Source organism: Aquarana catesbeiana, linkage group LG02 (genome assembly GCF_042186555.1).
Source record: "Aquarana catesbeiana isolate 2022-GZ linkage group LG02, ASM4218655v1, whole genome shotgun sequence".
Classification (NCBI taxonomy): Eukaryota; Metazoa; Chordata; class Amphibia; order Anura; family Ranidae; genus Aquarana; species Aquarana catesbeiana.
Genome location: NC_133325.1, coordinates 797,468,395 through 797,486,588, shown reverse-complemented (window position 1 = coordinate 797,486,588; position 18,194 = coordinate 797,468,395). Strand labels below are relative to the sequence as shown.

General features: G+C 43.9%; 1 protein-coding gene across 9 annotated transcripts in view; it reads left to right on the top strand.

Annotated features, from left to right (window-relative positions):
* The window catches only part of STXBP5L (syntaxin binding protein 5L), a 391,287-nt gene that overhangs the window by 259,822 nt on the left and 113,271 nt on the right, over positions 1-18,194 (top strand). For all 9 annotated transcript variants that reach the window (XM_073617498.1, XM_073617500.1, XM_073617499.1 and 6 more), the window contains exons 14-15: positions 8,419-8,459; positions 16,613-16,830. In XM_073617498.1, coding sequence (XP_073473599.1) covers positions 8,419-8,459; positions 16,613-16,830 — 259 coding nt within the window. The remainder of the gene's footprint in view (positions 1-8,418; positions 8,460-16,612; positions 16,831-18,194) is intronic.

Sequence of the window (18,194 nt, the reverse complement as noted above, 5' to 3'; positions counted from 1 at the left end):
AAATAGAGCTTTCTTTTGGTGGTATTTGATCACCTCTGTGGTTTTTATTTTTTGCGCTATAAACAAAAAAAGAGCGACAATTTTGAAAAAAAAAAAAGCAATATTTTTTACTTTTTGCTATAATGAATATCCCCCAAAAATAAAAAAAATTTTTTTTTTTCCTCAGTTTAGGCCGATATGTATTCTTCTACATATTTTTGGTAAAAAAAAAATCGCAATAAGCGTCTATTAATGGCGGCGATCTGTGATTTTTATCGTGACTGCGACATTATGGATGGACACATCGGACACTTTTGACACTATTTTGGGACCATTGTCATTTATACAGCGATCAGTGCTATAAAAATGCACTGATTACTTTGTAAATGACACTGGCAGGGAAGGGGTTAAACCCTAGGGGGCGGTGAAGGGGTTAAGTGTGTCCTAGGGAGTGATTCTAACTGTAGGGGTGATAGGCTACCACTGACATGACAGTGATCATTGCTCCCGATGACATGTAGCAGTAGATCCCTGTCCTGTCACTAGGCAGAACAGGGAAATGCCTTGTTTACAAAGCCATCTCCCCGTTCTTCCGCTCTGTGACATGATCGCAGGCAACAGGCGAACATCGAGTCTGCGGGACCCGCGGTCACAGAGCACGCGAGGGCGTGCGCCCACAATACCGCTTCTTAAAGGGGACGTACCTGTACGCCCTTTTGCCCAGCCGTGCCATTCTGCCGACGTACATCAGCATGCGGCGGTCAGGAAGGGGTTAAAGTAGAACTCCAGACCTAAACCTAACTAACCTTAACCCCTTCCCGCCGAGCGTACGCAGATATGCGTACTCGGCTTTCGGGGGTTATACCGGATGATGCCCGCAGCTGCAGGCATCATCTCTTTACCGTTTTGTAGAGCGGGCGATCGGCTTTCCAAGTATAACAACCGATGCGGCTAAAAGCCGTTCGGCTGTTATACCGGAGGAGTGGGAGGGGACGTCCCCCCGCCTCCCGCTGCTCTTACCGGGCCTCCCGATCGACCGGGAGGCCCGATCACCAATCCGCCTCCTCCAGCGGTTACTGACAGTCTGGAACGAAGCGAGGGACTTCGTTCCAGCCTCCTAATTGTAAATTTTGAAGCGAAGGCGCTGGTTTAAAAAAATATACAGTATTCAGAATCGCCGAAAACGGCAATTCTGAATACTGTGAAGTGCAAAGGAGGGATCGGGGGTCTTTTAGACCCCCGATCCCTCTATAAAGAGTACCTGTCACCACCTATTACTGTCACAAGGGATGTTTACATCTCGTGCAGCAAAGAAAACGCATATGGAAGTCGCGCCCTCATATGTAAAGTGTTCAAATCACACATGTGAGGTATTACTGCAATCATCAGAGTGAGAGCAATAATTCTAGCACTAGATCTCCTCTGTAACTCTAACCTGGTAACCGTAAAAAAAATTGGAGATTTTTAGGTACCGTAGTTTGTCGCCATTCCACGAGTGCGTGCAATTATAAAGGGTGACATGTTTGGTATCTATTTACTCGGCGTAACATCATCTTTCCCATGATACAAAAAAATTGAGGTAACTTTACTGTTTGTTTTTTTTAAAATTCATGAAAGTGTCCCTTTTCCCAAAAAGTTGCGTTTAAAACACCGCTGCACAAATACCGTGTGATAAAAAATATTGCAACAATCACCATTTTATTCTCTAGATTCTCTGCTAAAAAAATATATATAATGTTTGGGTACTCTAAGTAATTTTCTAGCAAAAAATACGGATTTTAACTTGTAAACACCAAATGTCAAAAATAGGCTTAGTCATGAAAGGGTTAAAGTGGAAGTCCATGCAAAAAACTAAAATCCCTGCATCTATAGCCACCAAGATTCTAACACTAACTTCTCTAGCCCTGAAAAGAAAAAAAAAAATCAGTATACATACCTTTTTTACAGGCGATCCAACCCGATCTCCAGCGGCGAAAGCTCTGCTGAGTACAGCGGCTGTGAAATGAATAGGAAGTGACGTCACCCATAGAGTTACTATGGGGCTTCCTTTGATCGTGTTTTGTCAGATTAGGCGACCCGTCAGATTTTGTAACGGAAGTGACGTTCCGTCCCCGCCATCTTGCTGCACCCGCCACTCGTCCACAGTAAAGATACAGTGAGAAGGCAGCCTGCGGCCATCTTGCTACATCAGCAGGTATCTGTCAATGGATGATTGCTGGCACCCTCTGATCAGCGAGGAGGAAGACAGGACAGAGCTCTGTCAATGTAAACAATACAGACCCCTGTCCTGTCAGCAGTGATGTGCTGGTTTTTGTTTCCCCACAAAGCAGGGTATAAAAACTGGCACATCCCTTAGTAAAAACACCACACACAGTACACACAAACACTGGTTGGGCACACATTTAACCCTTTGATAGCCCTAGATGTTTAGCCCCTTCCCAGCCAGTGTCATTAGTACAGTGACAGTGCATATTTTTAGCACTGATCACTATATTAGTGTCACTGGTTCCCACAAAGTGTCAAAAGTGGCAGTTAAGTGTCAGAATGTCTGCCAAAATATCGCAGACCTGCTATAAGTCGCTGATCATTGCCATTAATAGTATAAAAATAAAAATGAATACAAATTCCTGTATACTGTATATTCCATAGTTTATAGACGCTAAAACAGTTTATATAAACCAATCAATATACGCTTATTGGGATTTTTATTACCAAAAAAACATGTAGCAGAATACACATTGGCCTAAATTTATGAAGAAATTAGATTTTTTAATTTTTTTTTATCAGATATGTTTTATAGCAGAATAATGAAGAATGGTCATTTTTTTTTTTGGGGGGGGGGGGGCGGCAAACAGTATGACACCCCCCTCCTGGTCGGACGGTTGGTAGCACTTACCCCAACGCTTCACCGGCGGCTTCCCCTGCTCCCCACAGGTCATTGCGGCGGCTTCCGTTTACTCCCTCCTTGGAGGCCAATCAGGAGTCTTCTCTTTTTCGGCCAATTAGAAAGTGGGTCTCACACCCGCTTCTGATTGTCCTGGATTGAGGATCAGTGTTTTAACAACAAAATTTTAATTCGCTGTTGTCACACCTGGGTGGGCTCATGGCGCAATGCTCTGCGCTCCGAGCCCACCCTATTTTGAAGCCTATTCGATGCCTATGGCTCTGATCAGGTGCTTAAAAAAAATCCATCCCCCCCCTGCGGCTGTAATTCAGGCACCAGGCATCCTGAATGGGGCCGGAGGCATCAATAGGGGGTGGCTGTGGATAGATTCATGCTATGCATGAATCTATCTATTATACATATGAGGGGGGGGGGGGGGGGGCGCCGCCCCTAATGGTCGGGCCGCCACTGCTCTAGTGTATGATTCCTGAGCAGAGCACAGTAACGTGTGGCAGTGCCTAGGCACCCTCCGCTCCAGGTGACTGTCAGGTGATCGATTCCCCACCTATTCCTCCTTCTGATCACTGGGCCACATTGTTGGTGTCATCGGAGGGCAGGTCTAGGAAGAGGAAGAAGCGCTCGGTGCTTGTCGGCCGCACAGTGCTGTGTAACACATTATAAAAAAATTGGGCCAAGGCAAAAGCTCAGCCTCAGGATGCCTACTGTCAGCGATATTTGGTTCACAGCTGACCTGTTTCACACTGTATGAAGGAGAAGGTTGTCTGAGGTCTAGATCTGCTTTCTGCACCGAGGTCATTCAAGGCAACTGCCGACCTTACATGTACCCAACACAGCAAATAGAAAACCAGAAGAAACCTAGGTAACACAGTGGCGGTCGGTGGAACCCCATCACCGGCGGGTTACCCTGCTCGGCGGCGGCCTCCCATGCTCCTGCTCTCCACGGGTCATCACGGCGATGGTGGCAGAGGCGGCTTCCGTTTCCTCCCTCTTCCTCGGCGGCCAATCAGGAGTCTTCTCTTTCCGGCCAATCGGAAAAGACACCTGGGTGGGCTCCGGATGCATTTTCTGCGACCCGAATCCACCCTATTTTGAAGCCTATTGGAGCCTCTGGCTCTAATCAGGTGCTTCAAAAAAAGAACCCCACCGCTGTAATTCATGCACCCGGTGCCCTGAAGGGGGACGGACTCATGAATAGGGGGTGGCCGCGGCGGCCATGGATAGATTCATGCAGTGCATGAATCTATCTATTGCATATAGGCGGTGGCCTGGAGAGAGGGGGCGGCGCCCTAATAGACGGGCCGCCACTGATTGTAACACCTGACTGCAATAGATCAATAAAAACAAAACAAAAAAGTAAAAAAAAAAAGTCTTCATTTATATGCACAGGATTGTTTGTATTCAATCCTGACTTTAACCACTTAACCTCTGGAAGATTTACCCCCCCCCTTTCATGACCAGGCAATTTTTTGTGATACGGCACTGCGTAACTTTTACTGAAAATTGCACGATCGTGCGGCGCTGTACTAAAAAAAAAAAAGTATGTGTCCCCCCCCCCCCCCCCCCCCCACATATAGAGCTTTTCTTTTGGTGGTATTTGATCACCGCTGAGTTTTTTTATTTTTTGCGCTATAAACAAAAAAACGACAATTTTGAAAAAAACAAAAAAAAACAAAACAATAGTTTTTATTTTCTGCTATGAAAAAATATACAATAAAGAAATTAAAAATATCCAATTTCTTCATAAATTTAGGCCAATATGTATTCTGCTACAGTTTTTTGGTAGAAAAAAAATCCCGATAGGCGTATATTGATTGGTTTACCTGAACGTTATAGCGTCTACAAACAATGGGATATATACTGGAATTTTTATTTTATTTTAAATTTTTTTACTAGTAATGGCGGTGTTCTGTCAAATTAGCCAACTCGTCAGAAACTCCAACCAGGTCACTTCCGGTTTCTTTAAACCATCAGCAATTGGAGATTTTGAGGAATTGCTGTTTGGACACAACACCGGCAACTGAGTACAGTCCGGTACAGGAAGATTTAGCTGTTTTGACAGCACAGCGGCTAACAAAGACAAAGTTGTTTCTGCCTCGGGGGCGGCCATTTTGTTGGCTAGTATCAGAGCGGAGTAACAATCTCCAATCTCAACTCTGTCATGCATCGGACTCTATTCGGTTGCTGGCGTTGTGTCCAAACAGCAATTCGTCAAAATCTCCAATTACTGATGGTTTAAGGAAACCGGAAGTTACGTAGTTGGAGTTTCTGACGAGTTGGCTATTTTGACAGAACACAACGGCGATCAGCGACTTATAGCGGGACTGCGATATTGCGGCGGGCAAGCGGACACTAACGGACACTTGTGACACTTTGTGGGGACGAGTGACACTAATACAGCGATCAGTGCTAAAAATATGCACTGTCACTGTACTAATGGCACTGGCTGAGAAGGGGTTAAACATCCAGGGTTAAATGTGTGCCTAACCAGTGTTTTTATTAAGGGATGTGTTTTTCAGGGAAACAAAATCCATCACATCCCTGCTAACAGGACAGAGCTCTGCATTGTTTACATAGGCAGAGCTCTGTCCTGTGTGTCTCCTCCCCGTTCAGCCATTGGCCGGCTCCCGTTGATTGGCTAATCACAGCAGAAGTGGTGGCGCCCCCTACCCGGAAGAGCAGATCACGTATATATATATATATATATATATACGTGATTCTGTGCAGAGCGGCCGCCCTGTAGCAGTAAAGCTACAATAGTGTGGGCGTTAAGTGGTTAAGTCATGGTGGGCCTGCACTTTTTCCAAAGTTGCTGAATTTGTGGAATTCAGCTTTAAAGTACAACATTAAAAATGCATTCATCCCTTAAACAATCCTCCTGGGGTAGAGGGGGGTCCCCGAAATCTGCCTGTGAAGTGGCGCATCTCTGCCATGTAAACAAGGTAGTATAGACAAGGTAAAAAGGGATTCAAAATGAAATTCACATTTTTTTGCTGTAAGCTTCCTTTGTTTAGTTAATGCAATGGGAACCTCCCCTCCCTAAAATACGCTATGCTGTCAAAAGTATTGGGACGCCTGCCTTTACACGCACATGAACTTTAATGGCATCCCAGTCTTAGTCCGTAGGGTTCAATATTGAGTTGGCTCCGCCCTTTGCAGCTATAACAGCTTCAACTCTTCTGGGAAGGCCGTCCACAAGGTTTAGGAGTGTGTCTATGGGAATGTTTGACCATTCTTCCAGAAGAGCACTCAGTGATGTTGAACGAGAAGGCCTGGCTCGCAGTCTCCGCTCTAATTTATCCCAAAGGTGTTCTATCAGGTTAGGGTCAGGACTCTGTGCAGGCCAGTCAAGTTCCTCCACCCCAAACTCTCTCACCCATGTCTTTATGGACCTTGCTTTGTACACTGGTGCGCAGTCATGTTGGAACAGGAAGGGGCCGTCCCCAAACTGTTCCCACAAAGTTGGGAGAATGAAATTGTCCAAAATGTCTTGGTATGCTGACGCCTTAAGAGTTCCCTTCACTGGAACTAAGGGGCCAAACCCAACCCCTGAAAAACAACCCCCCACACCATAATCCCCCCTCCACCAAATGGTTTGGACCAGTGCACAAAGCAAGGTCCATAAAGACATGGAAGAGCGAGTTTTGGGTGGAAATAAAAATAAATAAATAACACGCTCCCTTTTCCCATTAGAGATCAACACCAGCCCCCTTAGATCTGGTACTGTATGAATTTTAGAGTGGCCCCCATGAAAAAATAAAAAATAATGACGTTGGGTCCCCTTGAAATTCATAGCACATCATTGAAAGGGGCATGCAGCCTGGCAGATCAGGAAACGGGGGGCGGGGGTGCAGCCATAGTGGCCCCCACTCCTGAATTATACCAAGCCACATGTTCTCAACATGGTGGGGAGCTCCCATGCTGATGAGGGCCTCTTGCCCACAACCCTGGCCTGGTGGTTGTGGGGGGGGGGGGGGGGTTTGCTAATCCGAATCTGGAAGCTTTAAGATAAGGGAGTCCCCAGTATCCCCCCCCCCCCCCCCAATAAGTGAGTGAGTCCTGACTCCTTTATTAAGCCTGCTCCTTTATTAGGCAAAAAAAAAATCCAGCATCAATCACAACAAGTGTCACCCGCTGATCAAGGTTGGTTTTATAGTGTGATGTAGTACTGAGCCTGAGCGTTGTGGAAGAGAACACATTTCCAGCATCTCTTTAGATGTGCATGATCCTCCCTGCTGGCCACTGGGTTGTTCAGAATTTAGCTGCACAGTCACATGATGTAGCCAAAGTACCCCTGTACCTCACTGTCCGATGTTGAGGCGGAGATTGTGTTCACGTGTAAAAAAGCTTTTAGTCTAAGCCTTATATTAAAAAAAAAACACATCCGCAGTATCCCTTTAGATATACATGCTCCCTCCATCCTGGCCACTGGGTGGTGCATGCCGTAGCTGTGAACGAGGCAATGAACTCATCTCACCTCGTCTTCTGCTTCTCCTTTCATTGTCCATTAACAGGGTGGGGAGGAGACCTGTAAGTGAAAGTGAAACTGCTGCAGAGAAAGACCAGATCCCCGCCCCTGCCCGACAGGGCTTTACTGTGCGCCAAAGCTGTCTAAATCTCAGGATTGGATAGACAGAAAAACAAATCCTCTGGCTGGTAGAACATCTCGCATGTACAGTTGTGCTCATAAGTTTACATACCCTGGCAGAATTTATGATTTCTTGGCCATTTTTCAGAGAATATGAATGATAACACAAAAACTTTTCTTTCACTCGTGGTTAGTGTTTGGCTGAAGCCATTTATTATCAATCAACTGTGTTTACTCTTTTTATATCGTAATGGCAACAGAAACTACCCAAATGACCCTGATCAAAAGTTTACATACCCTGGTGATTTTGGCCTGATAACATGCACACAAGTTGACACAAAGGGGTTTGAATGGCGATTAAAGGTAACCATCCTCACCTGTGATCTGTTTGCTTGTAATTAGTGTGTGTGTATAAAAGGTCAATGAGTTTCTGGACTCCTGACAGACCCTTGCATCTTCCATCCAGTGCTGCTTTGACGTTTCTGGATTCTGAGTCATGGGGAAAGCAAAAAGAATTGTCAAATCATCTGTGGGAAAAGGTAGTTGAACTTTATAAAACAGGAAAAGGGATATAAAAAGATATCCAAGGAATGGAGAATGCCAATCCGCAGTGTTCAAACTCTAATCAAGAAGTGAAAAATGAGGGGTTCTGTTGAAACCAAACCACGGTCAGGTAGACCAACTAAAATTTCAATACAATACAGGAGGAATCAGAGGGCCCTGCTCGTGGGAGCTTACAATCTAGGAGATATATCCTAACCTGTGTCTTGCTGGACCCGAGTGTGGTCGGGGTGGTAAATCACTGTCAGGTTGGCGGAGAAACAAAATATACGGCTGACTTGTGACACCCTGCTAATTTTTTTGCAGTATTTCTGTATATTGTTCTGTTATCAGTAAGACCGTACGAGCCGGCACTATTCCTTTACCATTGTTTACATTCTCTTCCCAGGCATGCCGATGGATCGGTCAAATTCTGGGACGCATCTGCAAGTAAGTAATATTTTTCTTCTCTCATGTAAAATAAAATAACAGGAGACCCTGTTATCGATCACCTGATTGCTGTTTAAGCCTCTGATTGGCTATTACAGTGATCAGTGACTGTTCAGCCAGCTCCCTTTTTTTTTTCTCCTCTTGAATGGAGAAAAAGATACATTTTATTATATACTGCATACATTATTATATAATACATTGTATCCGTGCTAGAGGAGAAGAATGTAAACAAAGAATTGTGTGTGTGTAGCAATGTCGTACCTGAATGTTATACAATGCTACAGTGGTGCAACAACGAGTCCGACTTTGGAGAAGGACAACAAGTCACATCCAATTTGCACCCATCCAAAGTTTCACTACTTTGAAGTCCTACAAGTGTGAAGGGAGCCTGAGTGTCACTAGCACCGTCAGTTAGTGTTTCTTCCAGCCAGGGTCAGTTAGTGCCATATTGCCCGCCACACTATCAGTCACATTATAAATTGCTGATCAGCGTCATTACTAGTATAGTGTCTGTACGGATCAGTATCTTGATCACGATCAGTACTATACTAGTGTCACCAAAACGCAGTTTCGTTTTTTACCAAAGACATGTAGCAGAATAAATTTTGGCCTAAACATAGGAAGACATTTTATTTTATTGGATATGTTTTATAACAAAGTAGAAAATATATATACTTTTTTAGACTGTTCGGTATTTTTTCATTTATATAATAAGAAATAAAAATCGCAGAGGAGATCAAATACCACCAAAAGAAAGCTCTATTTGTGGGTAAAAAAAGGGTACACATTTCATTTGGGTACAGTGTTGCAATTGCGAGTTAACCACTTCAGCCCCGGAAGAATTTACCCCCTTCCTGACCAGAGCACTTTTTGCGATACGGCACTGCGTCGCTTTAACTGACAATTTGCGCGGTCGTGCGACGTTGCACCCCAACAAAATTGACGTCCTTTTTGCCCCACAAATAGAGCTTTCTTTTGGTGGTATTTGATCACCTCTGCGGTTTTTATTTTTTGCGCTATAAACCAAAAAAAAGCGACAATTTTTAAAAAACAGCAACATTTTTTAATTTTTGCTATAATAAATATCCCCAAAAAATATATAAAAAAAGTATTTTTTTCTCAGTTAAGGCCGATACGTATTCTTCTACATATTTTGGGTAAAAAAAACCAAAATCGCAACCAGCGTATATTGATTGGTTTGCACAAAAGTTATAGCGTCTACAAAATAGGGGATAGATTTATGGCATTTTTATTATTAATGAATTTTTTTTATTAGTAATGGTGGTGATCTGCAATTTTTATCGTGACTGCAACATTTTAGCGGACACATCAGACACTTTTGACACTATTTTGGGACCATTGTCATTTATACAGCGATCAGTGCTATAAAAATGCACCGATTACTGTGTAAATGACACTGGCAGGGAAGGGGTTAAACACTAGGGGGGCGATCAAGGGGTTAAGTGTGTCCTAGGGAGGGATTCTAACTGTAGGGGGGATGGGCTACCTACAACATGACAGCGATCACTGCTCCCGATCACAAGGAGCAATAGATCTTTGTCATGTTTCTAGGCAGAACAGGGTTAAATACATGTATATGTACATCTGTTAATAAAAGATACATGTACAGTGAGTATAGAAAAGAATCACCTCCCTTTAACCACTTTAACCAGCCCCGGAAGGTTTCACCCCCTTAATGACCAGGCCAAATTTTTGTGGTACAGCACTGCGAAGCTATAACTGACAATTGCGCGGTCGTGTGACGCTGTACCCAAATAAAATTTATGTCCTTTTTTCCCCACAAATAGAGCTTTCTTTTGGTGGTATTTGATCACCTCTGCGGTTTTTATTTAATTTTTTTTTTTTTTTTTTACTGAAAAATTTGAAAAAAAACAAAAAAACAGAACAATATTTTTTACTTTCTGCTATAAAACACCTCCAATAAAAAATGTAAAAAATCTAATTTCTTCATCAGTTTAGGCCAATATGTATTCTGCTACTTTTTTTGGTAAAAAAAAAAAAAATCCCAATAAGCGTATATTGATTGGTTTGCGCAAAAGTTATCACGTCTACAAACTATGGGATAGATTTATGGCGTTTTTTATTTTTATTTTTTTACTAGTAATGGCGGCGATCAGCGATTTTTAGCAGGACTGCGACATTGCGGCTGACAAATCTGACACTAAGTGACACTTTTTGAGGACCAGTGACACCAATACAGTGATCAGTGCTAAAAAAAAATGCACTGTCACTTTACTAATGACACTGGCAGGGAAGGGGTTAACACCAGGGGGCGATCAAAGGGTTAAGTTTGCTCCTAGGCAGTGCTTTCTAACTGTGTGTGGGGGGGGGGGGTGGACTGACTGGAGGAAGAGAGACATCTGTGTTCCTGATTAACAGGAACATAAGATCTCTCTCTCTTCCTCTCTGACAGAACGACGGTCTGCCTTGTTTACATAGGCAGACCGCCGTTCTGCCTCTCCAGCGAACGATCGGCTATCGCGGCCGCCAGACCCGCTGTGTTTGGACACAGCGGGAGCGCGCCCCAGACCCCGAGGCGGGAACAACATACAGCCGGGCCGCCCTGCCTCAGTAAATGTGTGGTCCGGAAGCGGTTAAAATAATCACATTTTGTTGCTTTGCAGCCTGAAATGAAGACAGACACATTTTTTTTTTTTTATCCAGCTGTATTTACTTATAACATCCAACAGAATGATATAACACCAACATGTCCGAAAAAAACATAAAATAAAAAAACAATCACTGCGTTGGAAAAAGGATCCCCCCCCCCCCTGTATTAGTCAGAGGGAGGGGGGGGGGGTGATTCTTTTCTATACCCACTGTATATACAGAATTTACATTTTCTTTCACACTGGGTATAAGGATCATCGGTATCATAAATCAAACACCTCAATTGTGACAGACCTAGCCGGGAGAGAGACTTTTGGAGGGACTGTATGCTAGCTTCTTGCCGATCGATCGGGGTCCTTGCATTTGGGGGAAGGGTGCTCTTTGTGAGCTGTATGTCTGGGGACCCTGGATTTGCCATATTGGAATAGTGGCTGATTCATAATGCTGGGACAGATACTGTTAGGAGATGCTGATGTAAATTCCAACAAATGTCTGTCTATTGTCTGCTAAAATGTGTATTGTAAATAAGTCTACTATGGGATCTAAGAGTCATTAGATCCCCATTGTTATTTGTGTTCATTAACTCTGCTATTGTGTGAAGAAGAGTCTATGTTGATTGTGATAATGTTGATTGGATTTTCTGAACTACAAGACGGCCAGTCTGGCCTAACGGTCATGTCTGAGTCATCTAGGCTGTCTAAAGGGATTAGTTAATTAGCTCATGTTAATTAGGTTAATTAGGTTACAGCTGTATTGTTAGAGTAATATGAGCAGGAGGTCTGCACCTCCCCTTTAGTGTATAAAAGAGCCTGTGTATTGTCCAATAAAAGAGATTCCTGGTTGGACTTACATACAGCCTGCCTGGTGTTTGTTCCGAGCTATCACAACTGGGTTAGAACGGCACATAGCTGTAGTTCTAATCCTGGAGCATCGGATGACCGAACAATCAGACGTTGCAATCTTATTCAATAGCTGCAGAGGAGTGTCGGGAGAGTGGAACCGAGCGAGCAAGGGGCTCGTTACATCAATATATTGCTGCAAACGTTTGTCTGCACCAATAATATCGCTACCAATATATTAATAGAAACTTGCCGGATTTACATATAACAATTTGATCTGTCAAGAGTAATTAAAACCAATTAAAATGTATTAAATTATTAATTATTATGATTACCGTATAATATTATTTAATTTTATTATAATATTATTTAATTTAATTATAATATTATTTATAATTATTATAATTATATAATTATAAATGTATTATTTATTAAAATTTCCGTTGGTTTTAATCACTCTTGATGTCTGTTTTCAGCTGGTAGTGATATTTTTAGACATGGGAACGGCTGGAGTCCTATATACATATATATATATATAATATGGAGGTTTTTATGTCTCTTTCCTGCCTAATGATGTGTCTATGGCTCTTCTGCACGGCTGTCTCTGTTATCACCATACTCCTCATAATTAGGGTGACATTACTGGCATAGCCAGTCCTCGTACACATCTCCGCAGTGGTACGGGTTGAGATGTAATTCATTGAGACATATCATATCTTAGTTATCCAATAACATCTGGCCCAGATAGGAATGGTGGAATGCAGCGGAATGGTTCTGAGCGAGCAAGCGGTTATTCCCTCGGTTAGGTTACAACGTGTCCTGGAGATGTTGACTCACTTCGTTGGTCAATTGAAGCACAGCTGCATGCAGCAGCAGCAAAAAAAAAGAAAAATCACTTCCACACGATGAGCCGTCTGCTGATCCGCAGCGCCAGAAATAGCCCAGCCAGAGGTGACGGAGTTTGACTTCCTGTCCGGCCCGTACCCTTCACCCCGAGCACTCTGTGTGCATCGCTTACTGCCTCGTCCGAGGGAATTCAATCTCCGCGCTTCACTGGATCTTTTATTTCCTGGTCTTCCTGCAATCAGAGAAGGAAATTGATGAACTAAAATAAAAAAAGATTAAGGTGGTGTTGAATGCGCTGACTCTCATCTCTGGTGTATCATGGATGCTTCTGTGTAATAATCCGTGTACACCCAAGGACAGGAATACAATGAATACACTACAGCAGGAGGATAGGAATACTATGTATATACTACAGCAGGAGGACAGGAATACAATGAATACACTACAGCAGGAGGATAGGAATACTATGTATATACTACAACAGGAGGACAGGAATACAATGAATACACTACAGCAGGAGGATAGGAATACTATGTATATACTACAGCAGGAGGACAGGAATACAATGAATACACTACAGCAGGAGGATAGGAATACTATGTATATACTACAGCAGGAGGACAGGAATACAATGAATACACTACAGCAGGAGGATAGGAATACTATGTATATACTACAGCAGGAGGACAGGAATACAATGAATACACTACAGCAGGAGGATAGGAATACTATGTATATACTACAGCAGGAGGACAGGAATACAATGAATACACTACAGCAGGAGGATAGGAATACTATGTATATACTACAACAGGAGGATAGGAATACAATGAATAAACTACAGCAGGAGGATAGGAATATTATGTATATACTACAGCTGGAGGACAGGAATACTATGTATACACTACAGCAGGAGGACAGGAAAACTATGTATACACTACAGCAGGAAGACAGGAATACTATGTATACAAAACAGCAGGAGGATAGGAATATTATGTATATACTACAGCAGGAGGACAGGAAAACTATGTATACACTACAGCAGGAAGACAGGAATACTATGTATACAAAACAGCAGGAGGATAGGAATATTATGTATATACTGCAGCAGGAGGACAGGAATACGATGTATACACTACAGCAGGAGGATAGGAATATTATGTATATACTACAGCAGGAGGACAGGAATACAATGAATACACTACAGCAGGAGGACAGGAATAATATGTATATACTACAGCAGGAGGACAGGAATAATATGTATATACTACAGCAGGAGGACAGGAATACAATGAATACACTACAGCAGGAGGACAGGAATAATATGTATATACTACAGCAGGAGGACAGCAATAATATGTATATACTACAGCAGGAGGACAGGAATACAATTAATACAATACAGTAGAAGGACAGGAATACTATGTATAATACTACAGCAGGAGGACAGGAATACTATGTATACACTACAGCAGGAGGACAGGAATACTATGTATACACTACAGCAGGAGGACAGGAATACTATGTATACACTACAGCAGGAGGACAGGAATAATATGTATATACTACAGCAGAAGGATAGGAATACGATGTATACACTACAGCAGGGGGATAGGAATATTATGTATATACTAAAGCAGGAGGACAGGAATACTATGTATACACTACAGCAGGAGGACAGGAATAATATGTATATACTACAGCAGAAGGATAGGAATACGATGTATACACTACAGCAGGTGTATACCTTGCACATTCACATCTCAGATCACCCCAAATCCTGCACCGTCACACCTCAGATCAGCCCTAGTTTCGAGATCCCCACAGCTCAGATCACCCCAATTCCTGCACCGTCACACCTCAGATCAGCCCCAGTTTCTGGACCTTCACACCTCATATAAGCCTTCATTCCTGCACCTTCACACCTCAGATCTTTATGGCCAGAAATGGTCTCCATGGAAGAATTGCAGCCAAGAAGCCATACTTCTAACGTGGAAACAAAGCGAAAAGACTCAACTATGCATAAAAAACATGGGAACTGGGGGGCAAAAAAAATGGTAGCAAGTGCTCTGGACTGATGAGTAAAAATGTGAAATATTTGGCTGTAACAGGAGGCAGTTTGCTGGGGGAAGGGCTGGAGAGCAGTACAATAATGAGTGTCTGCAGCCAACTGTGAAACATGGTGGAGGTTCCTTGCAAGTTTGGAGTTGGAGATTTGGTCAGGATCAATGGTGTCCTCAATGCTGAGAAATACAGGCTGATACTTATTTATCATGCCATACCATCAGGGAGGTGTGTGATTGGCCCCAAATTCTGCAGCAGGACAACAATCCCAAACAAACAGCCAGTGTCATTAAGAACTATCTTCAGTGTAAAGAAGAACAAGGAGTCCTGGAAGTTATGGTTTGCCCCCCCACAGAGCCCTGATCTCACCCATCATGGAGTCTGTTTGAAATGACAAGAAGAGACAGAAGGATTTGAAGCAGCCTACATCCACAGATGATCTGTGCTTAGTTCTCCGAGATGTTTGGATCAACCTACCTGACGAGCCCCTTCAATAACTGTGTGCAAGTGTACCTAGAAGAATTGATGCTGGTTTGAAGGCAAAGGGTCATCACACCAACAGTGGCATCACTAGGGTTGATGTCACCCAGTGCCGTAAAACTTGGTGTCAGCTATCCCCCCCGCCGTGGACATGATACAAGGGATGGTCAGAGACTGCAGAGAGGATACAGGAGATAGTCAGTCAGAGATTGTGGCCATAGACATACTCACAGTGGCGTCGGAGTCTCCAGCAGCCATGGATAAAAGGTGCGAGGATCCAGTCTCTGGGATTCCATGTGGCTGTGCTCACCGTGGCATGGGAGTCTCAAGCAGCCATGGATGGAAGGTGCGGGGATCCAGTCTCTGGGATTCCGTGTGGCCGTGCTCACAGTGGTGTGGGAGTCTCCAGCAGCCATGGATGGAAGGTGCGGGGATCCAGTCTCTGGGATTCCGTGTGTCCGTGCTCACAGTGGCGTGGGAGTCTCCAGCAGCCATGGATGGAAGGTGCGGGGATCCAGTCTCTGGGATTCTGTGTGGCCGTGCTCACAGTGGCGTGGGAGTCTCCAGCAGCCATGGATGGAAGGTGCGGTGATCCAATCTCTGGGATTCCGTGTGTCCGTGCTCACAGTGGTGTGGGAGTCTCCAGCAGCCGTGGCTGGAAGGTGCAGGGCAGGGATCCAGTCTCCAGGGGTCTGTGTCCGTGCTGCTCCCAGTGGCATGGTGATGGGATGGCGGGCCAGGATCCGGTCTCCGGCTCGGGAGGCTTGCCCCCTGCCGTGCTGCTATTCATTCAAACGTGGCGCCATGACGTCACTGACTCACTGTGCATGTGCCCGCCCGGGCCGAAAATAGCTGAGAATGTCCAAGCCCAGTCGGCTTTGGAACTGCGCATGCATGCATTTTGGTTCCTCTTTATAGGTATGCTTTAAGGGCATATTATGTCGACCTAAACAATAAAAATTAAAAAGAAAAACATTAAAAAAAAATAAATCTGTAAAGCATTAGTCATACAAACAAAGAGAATAATGTTAAATCTAAAGATTAATATAGAAATGTTCAGGATATCTCTTTTTTTTTTTTCATGATGGTTACATTACAAAAAAAAGCCCTGAAAAACAGCCATAAATTTAGCTCACCTAGCCAAGTGTGAAAAACGATGAAATTACAGATTTTTTGGGTGGCGCTTTATTAATTTTTAATTGTACTATAAATGAGTTCATAATTATACAGTTGCCGTTAGGGATCCCGGTGTAAGTGATGCCATTCTGACTTCCCATATGCTGTGCCTTGCAGTCAGCTTACAGATGCTGTACAAGCTGAAGACCTCCAAGGTGTTTGAGAAGCAGAAGGTGGGAGAAGGGAAGCAGACAGCCGAGATAGTAGAGGACGACCCTTTCGCCATCCAGATGATGTCATGGTGCCCAGAGAGCAGGATCTTCTGCGTGGCCGGGGTGTCGGCCTATGTCATCCTCTACAGATTCAGCAAGCATGAGGTGGTCACGGAAATTGTGGTAAGTGCTAAGAGTTTTTTATTCTGAGTCAAAATAAAAGGGTCCTCTGTACTTACATAAACAGCGAGCGCAATGTACACTTGCTGTAGTTAAATCAGAACTCTGCTTGTTAAATGCTAACACACACACACACACACACACACACACACACACACACACACACACACACACACACACAATTTAACCTAATTATGTTCTCTGTTATTTAAAACAGAAAAAAAGCAGCCTTTGCTGAAATACTCATTTTCAGTCCTGCAGTAGTTTCTTTCCACCACTAGATGCCGCAAGTGTTCCTGGTTAAATGACAGCCGGAGTCTTTCAACCCACTTCCTGTGAGCACGGGCCGTCACGGACCCCCTAGGGCAGTGGTAACCAAACTAGGGCCCTGGGGTCGGATGTGGCCCTTTGCTTGCCTTTATCCGCCCCTTGAGGCATAATTTCTGCCACTGACACCGACAATGGGGCACTAATATACTACTGACACCAACTATTTCTCCCTCTAATACCAAAAATCGGACATTGTTTACTTCCACTGGGCACAGTCCAGTCCACCCCCACTAAAGTCTGAAGGCCCTTTCTTTAGAAAGTTTGGAGACTCCCTGCCTTAAGGTAGTGTCATTGTGCAGTCTGGACTGCCCTTAAAACTGATCTCCAGCTTTTAGTGAAGTTTAAATAGTTCGTATGGACCAAACCAGTGCCGAAACAAGTTCATATAAAGCCCAGGGCTCTAATTTATAATTATCTGCATGCTCACCCCTAAGCATAAATTTCCCCTCCTTACAGTACAAATCTCCCCCCTGCTGAAATCCCCCCACCCAGCAAAAATCTTTGCCCCCCCCCCCAGCTCAGATCCTCTCTCTGAGAGGGATAAAACCTGTAAGTGAGCCTTTACTGCAGCAGAGAAAAATTAGGTCTCCTGCCTGGCCAGAGGGCCTCTGCTGTGTGCCTGAATTGTATAAATCTCAGGACTAAATACAAATCTTATGGCGGGAAAATAACTTTCACGTGTATGTTTTCTGTGTATTTAGCTGTTTGCCAGGAGTTTAGCTTTAAATTAATACTGCAGAGAGAAATAGGGAGGCTTACAGAGGCATGGACCCAGAGGCACCTTTGCAATGATGAATGTATAGGGGTATAACAGGGTTCTCCAAACTATGGCTCATGGGCCACATCCGACCCTCCCTCTAGAATACTGGTCTCCAAACTGCGGCACGGGGGCCTTTGCTTGCTTTTATCCGGCCCTTGGGGCACTATTCTATCCACTGAAGCCGACAATGAGGCATAACTTCCCCCACTGACATCAACAATGGGGCCCAATGACCCCAATGGTGGGGCACAATTCCTCCCACTGACACCAATGATGG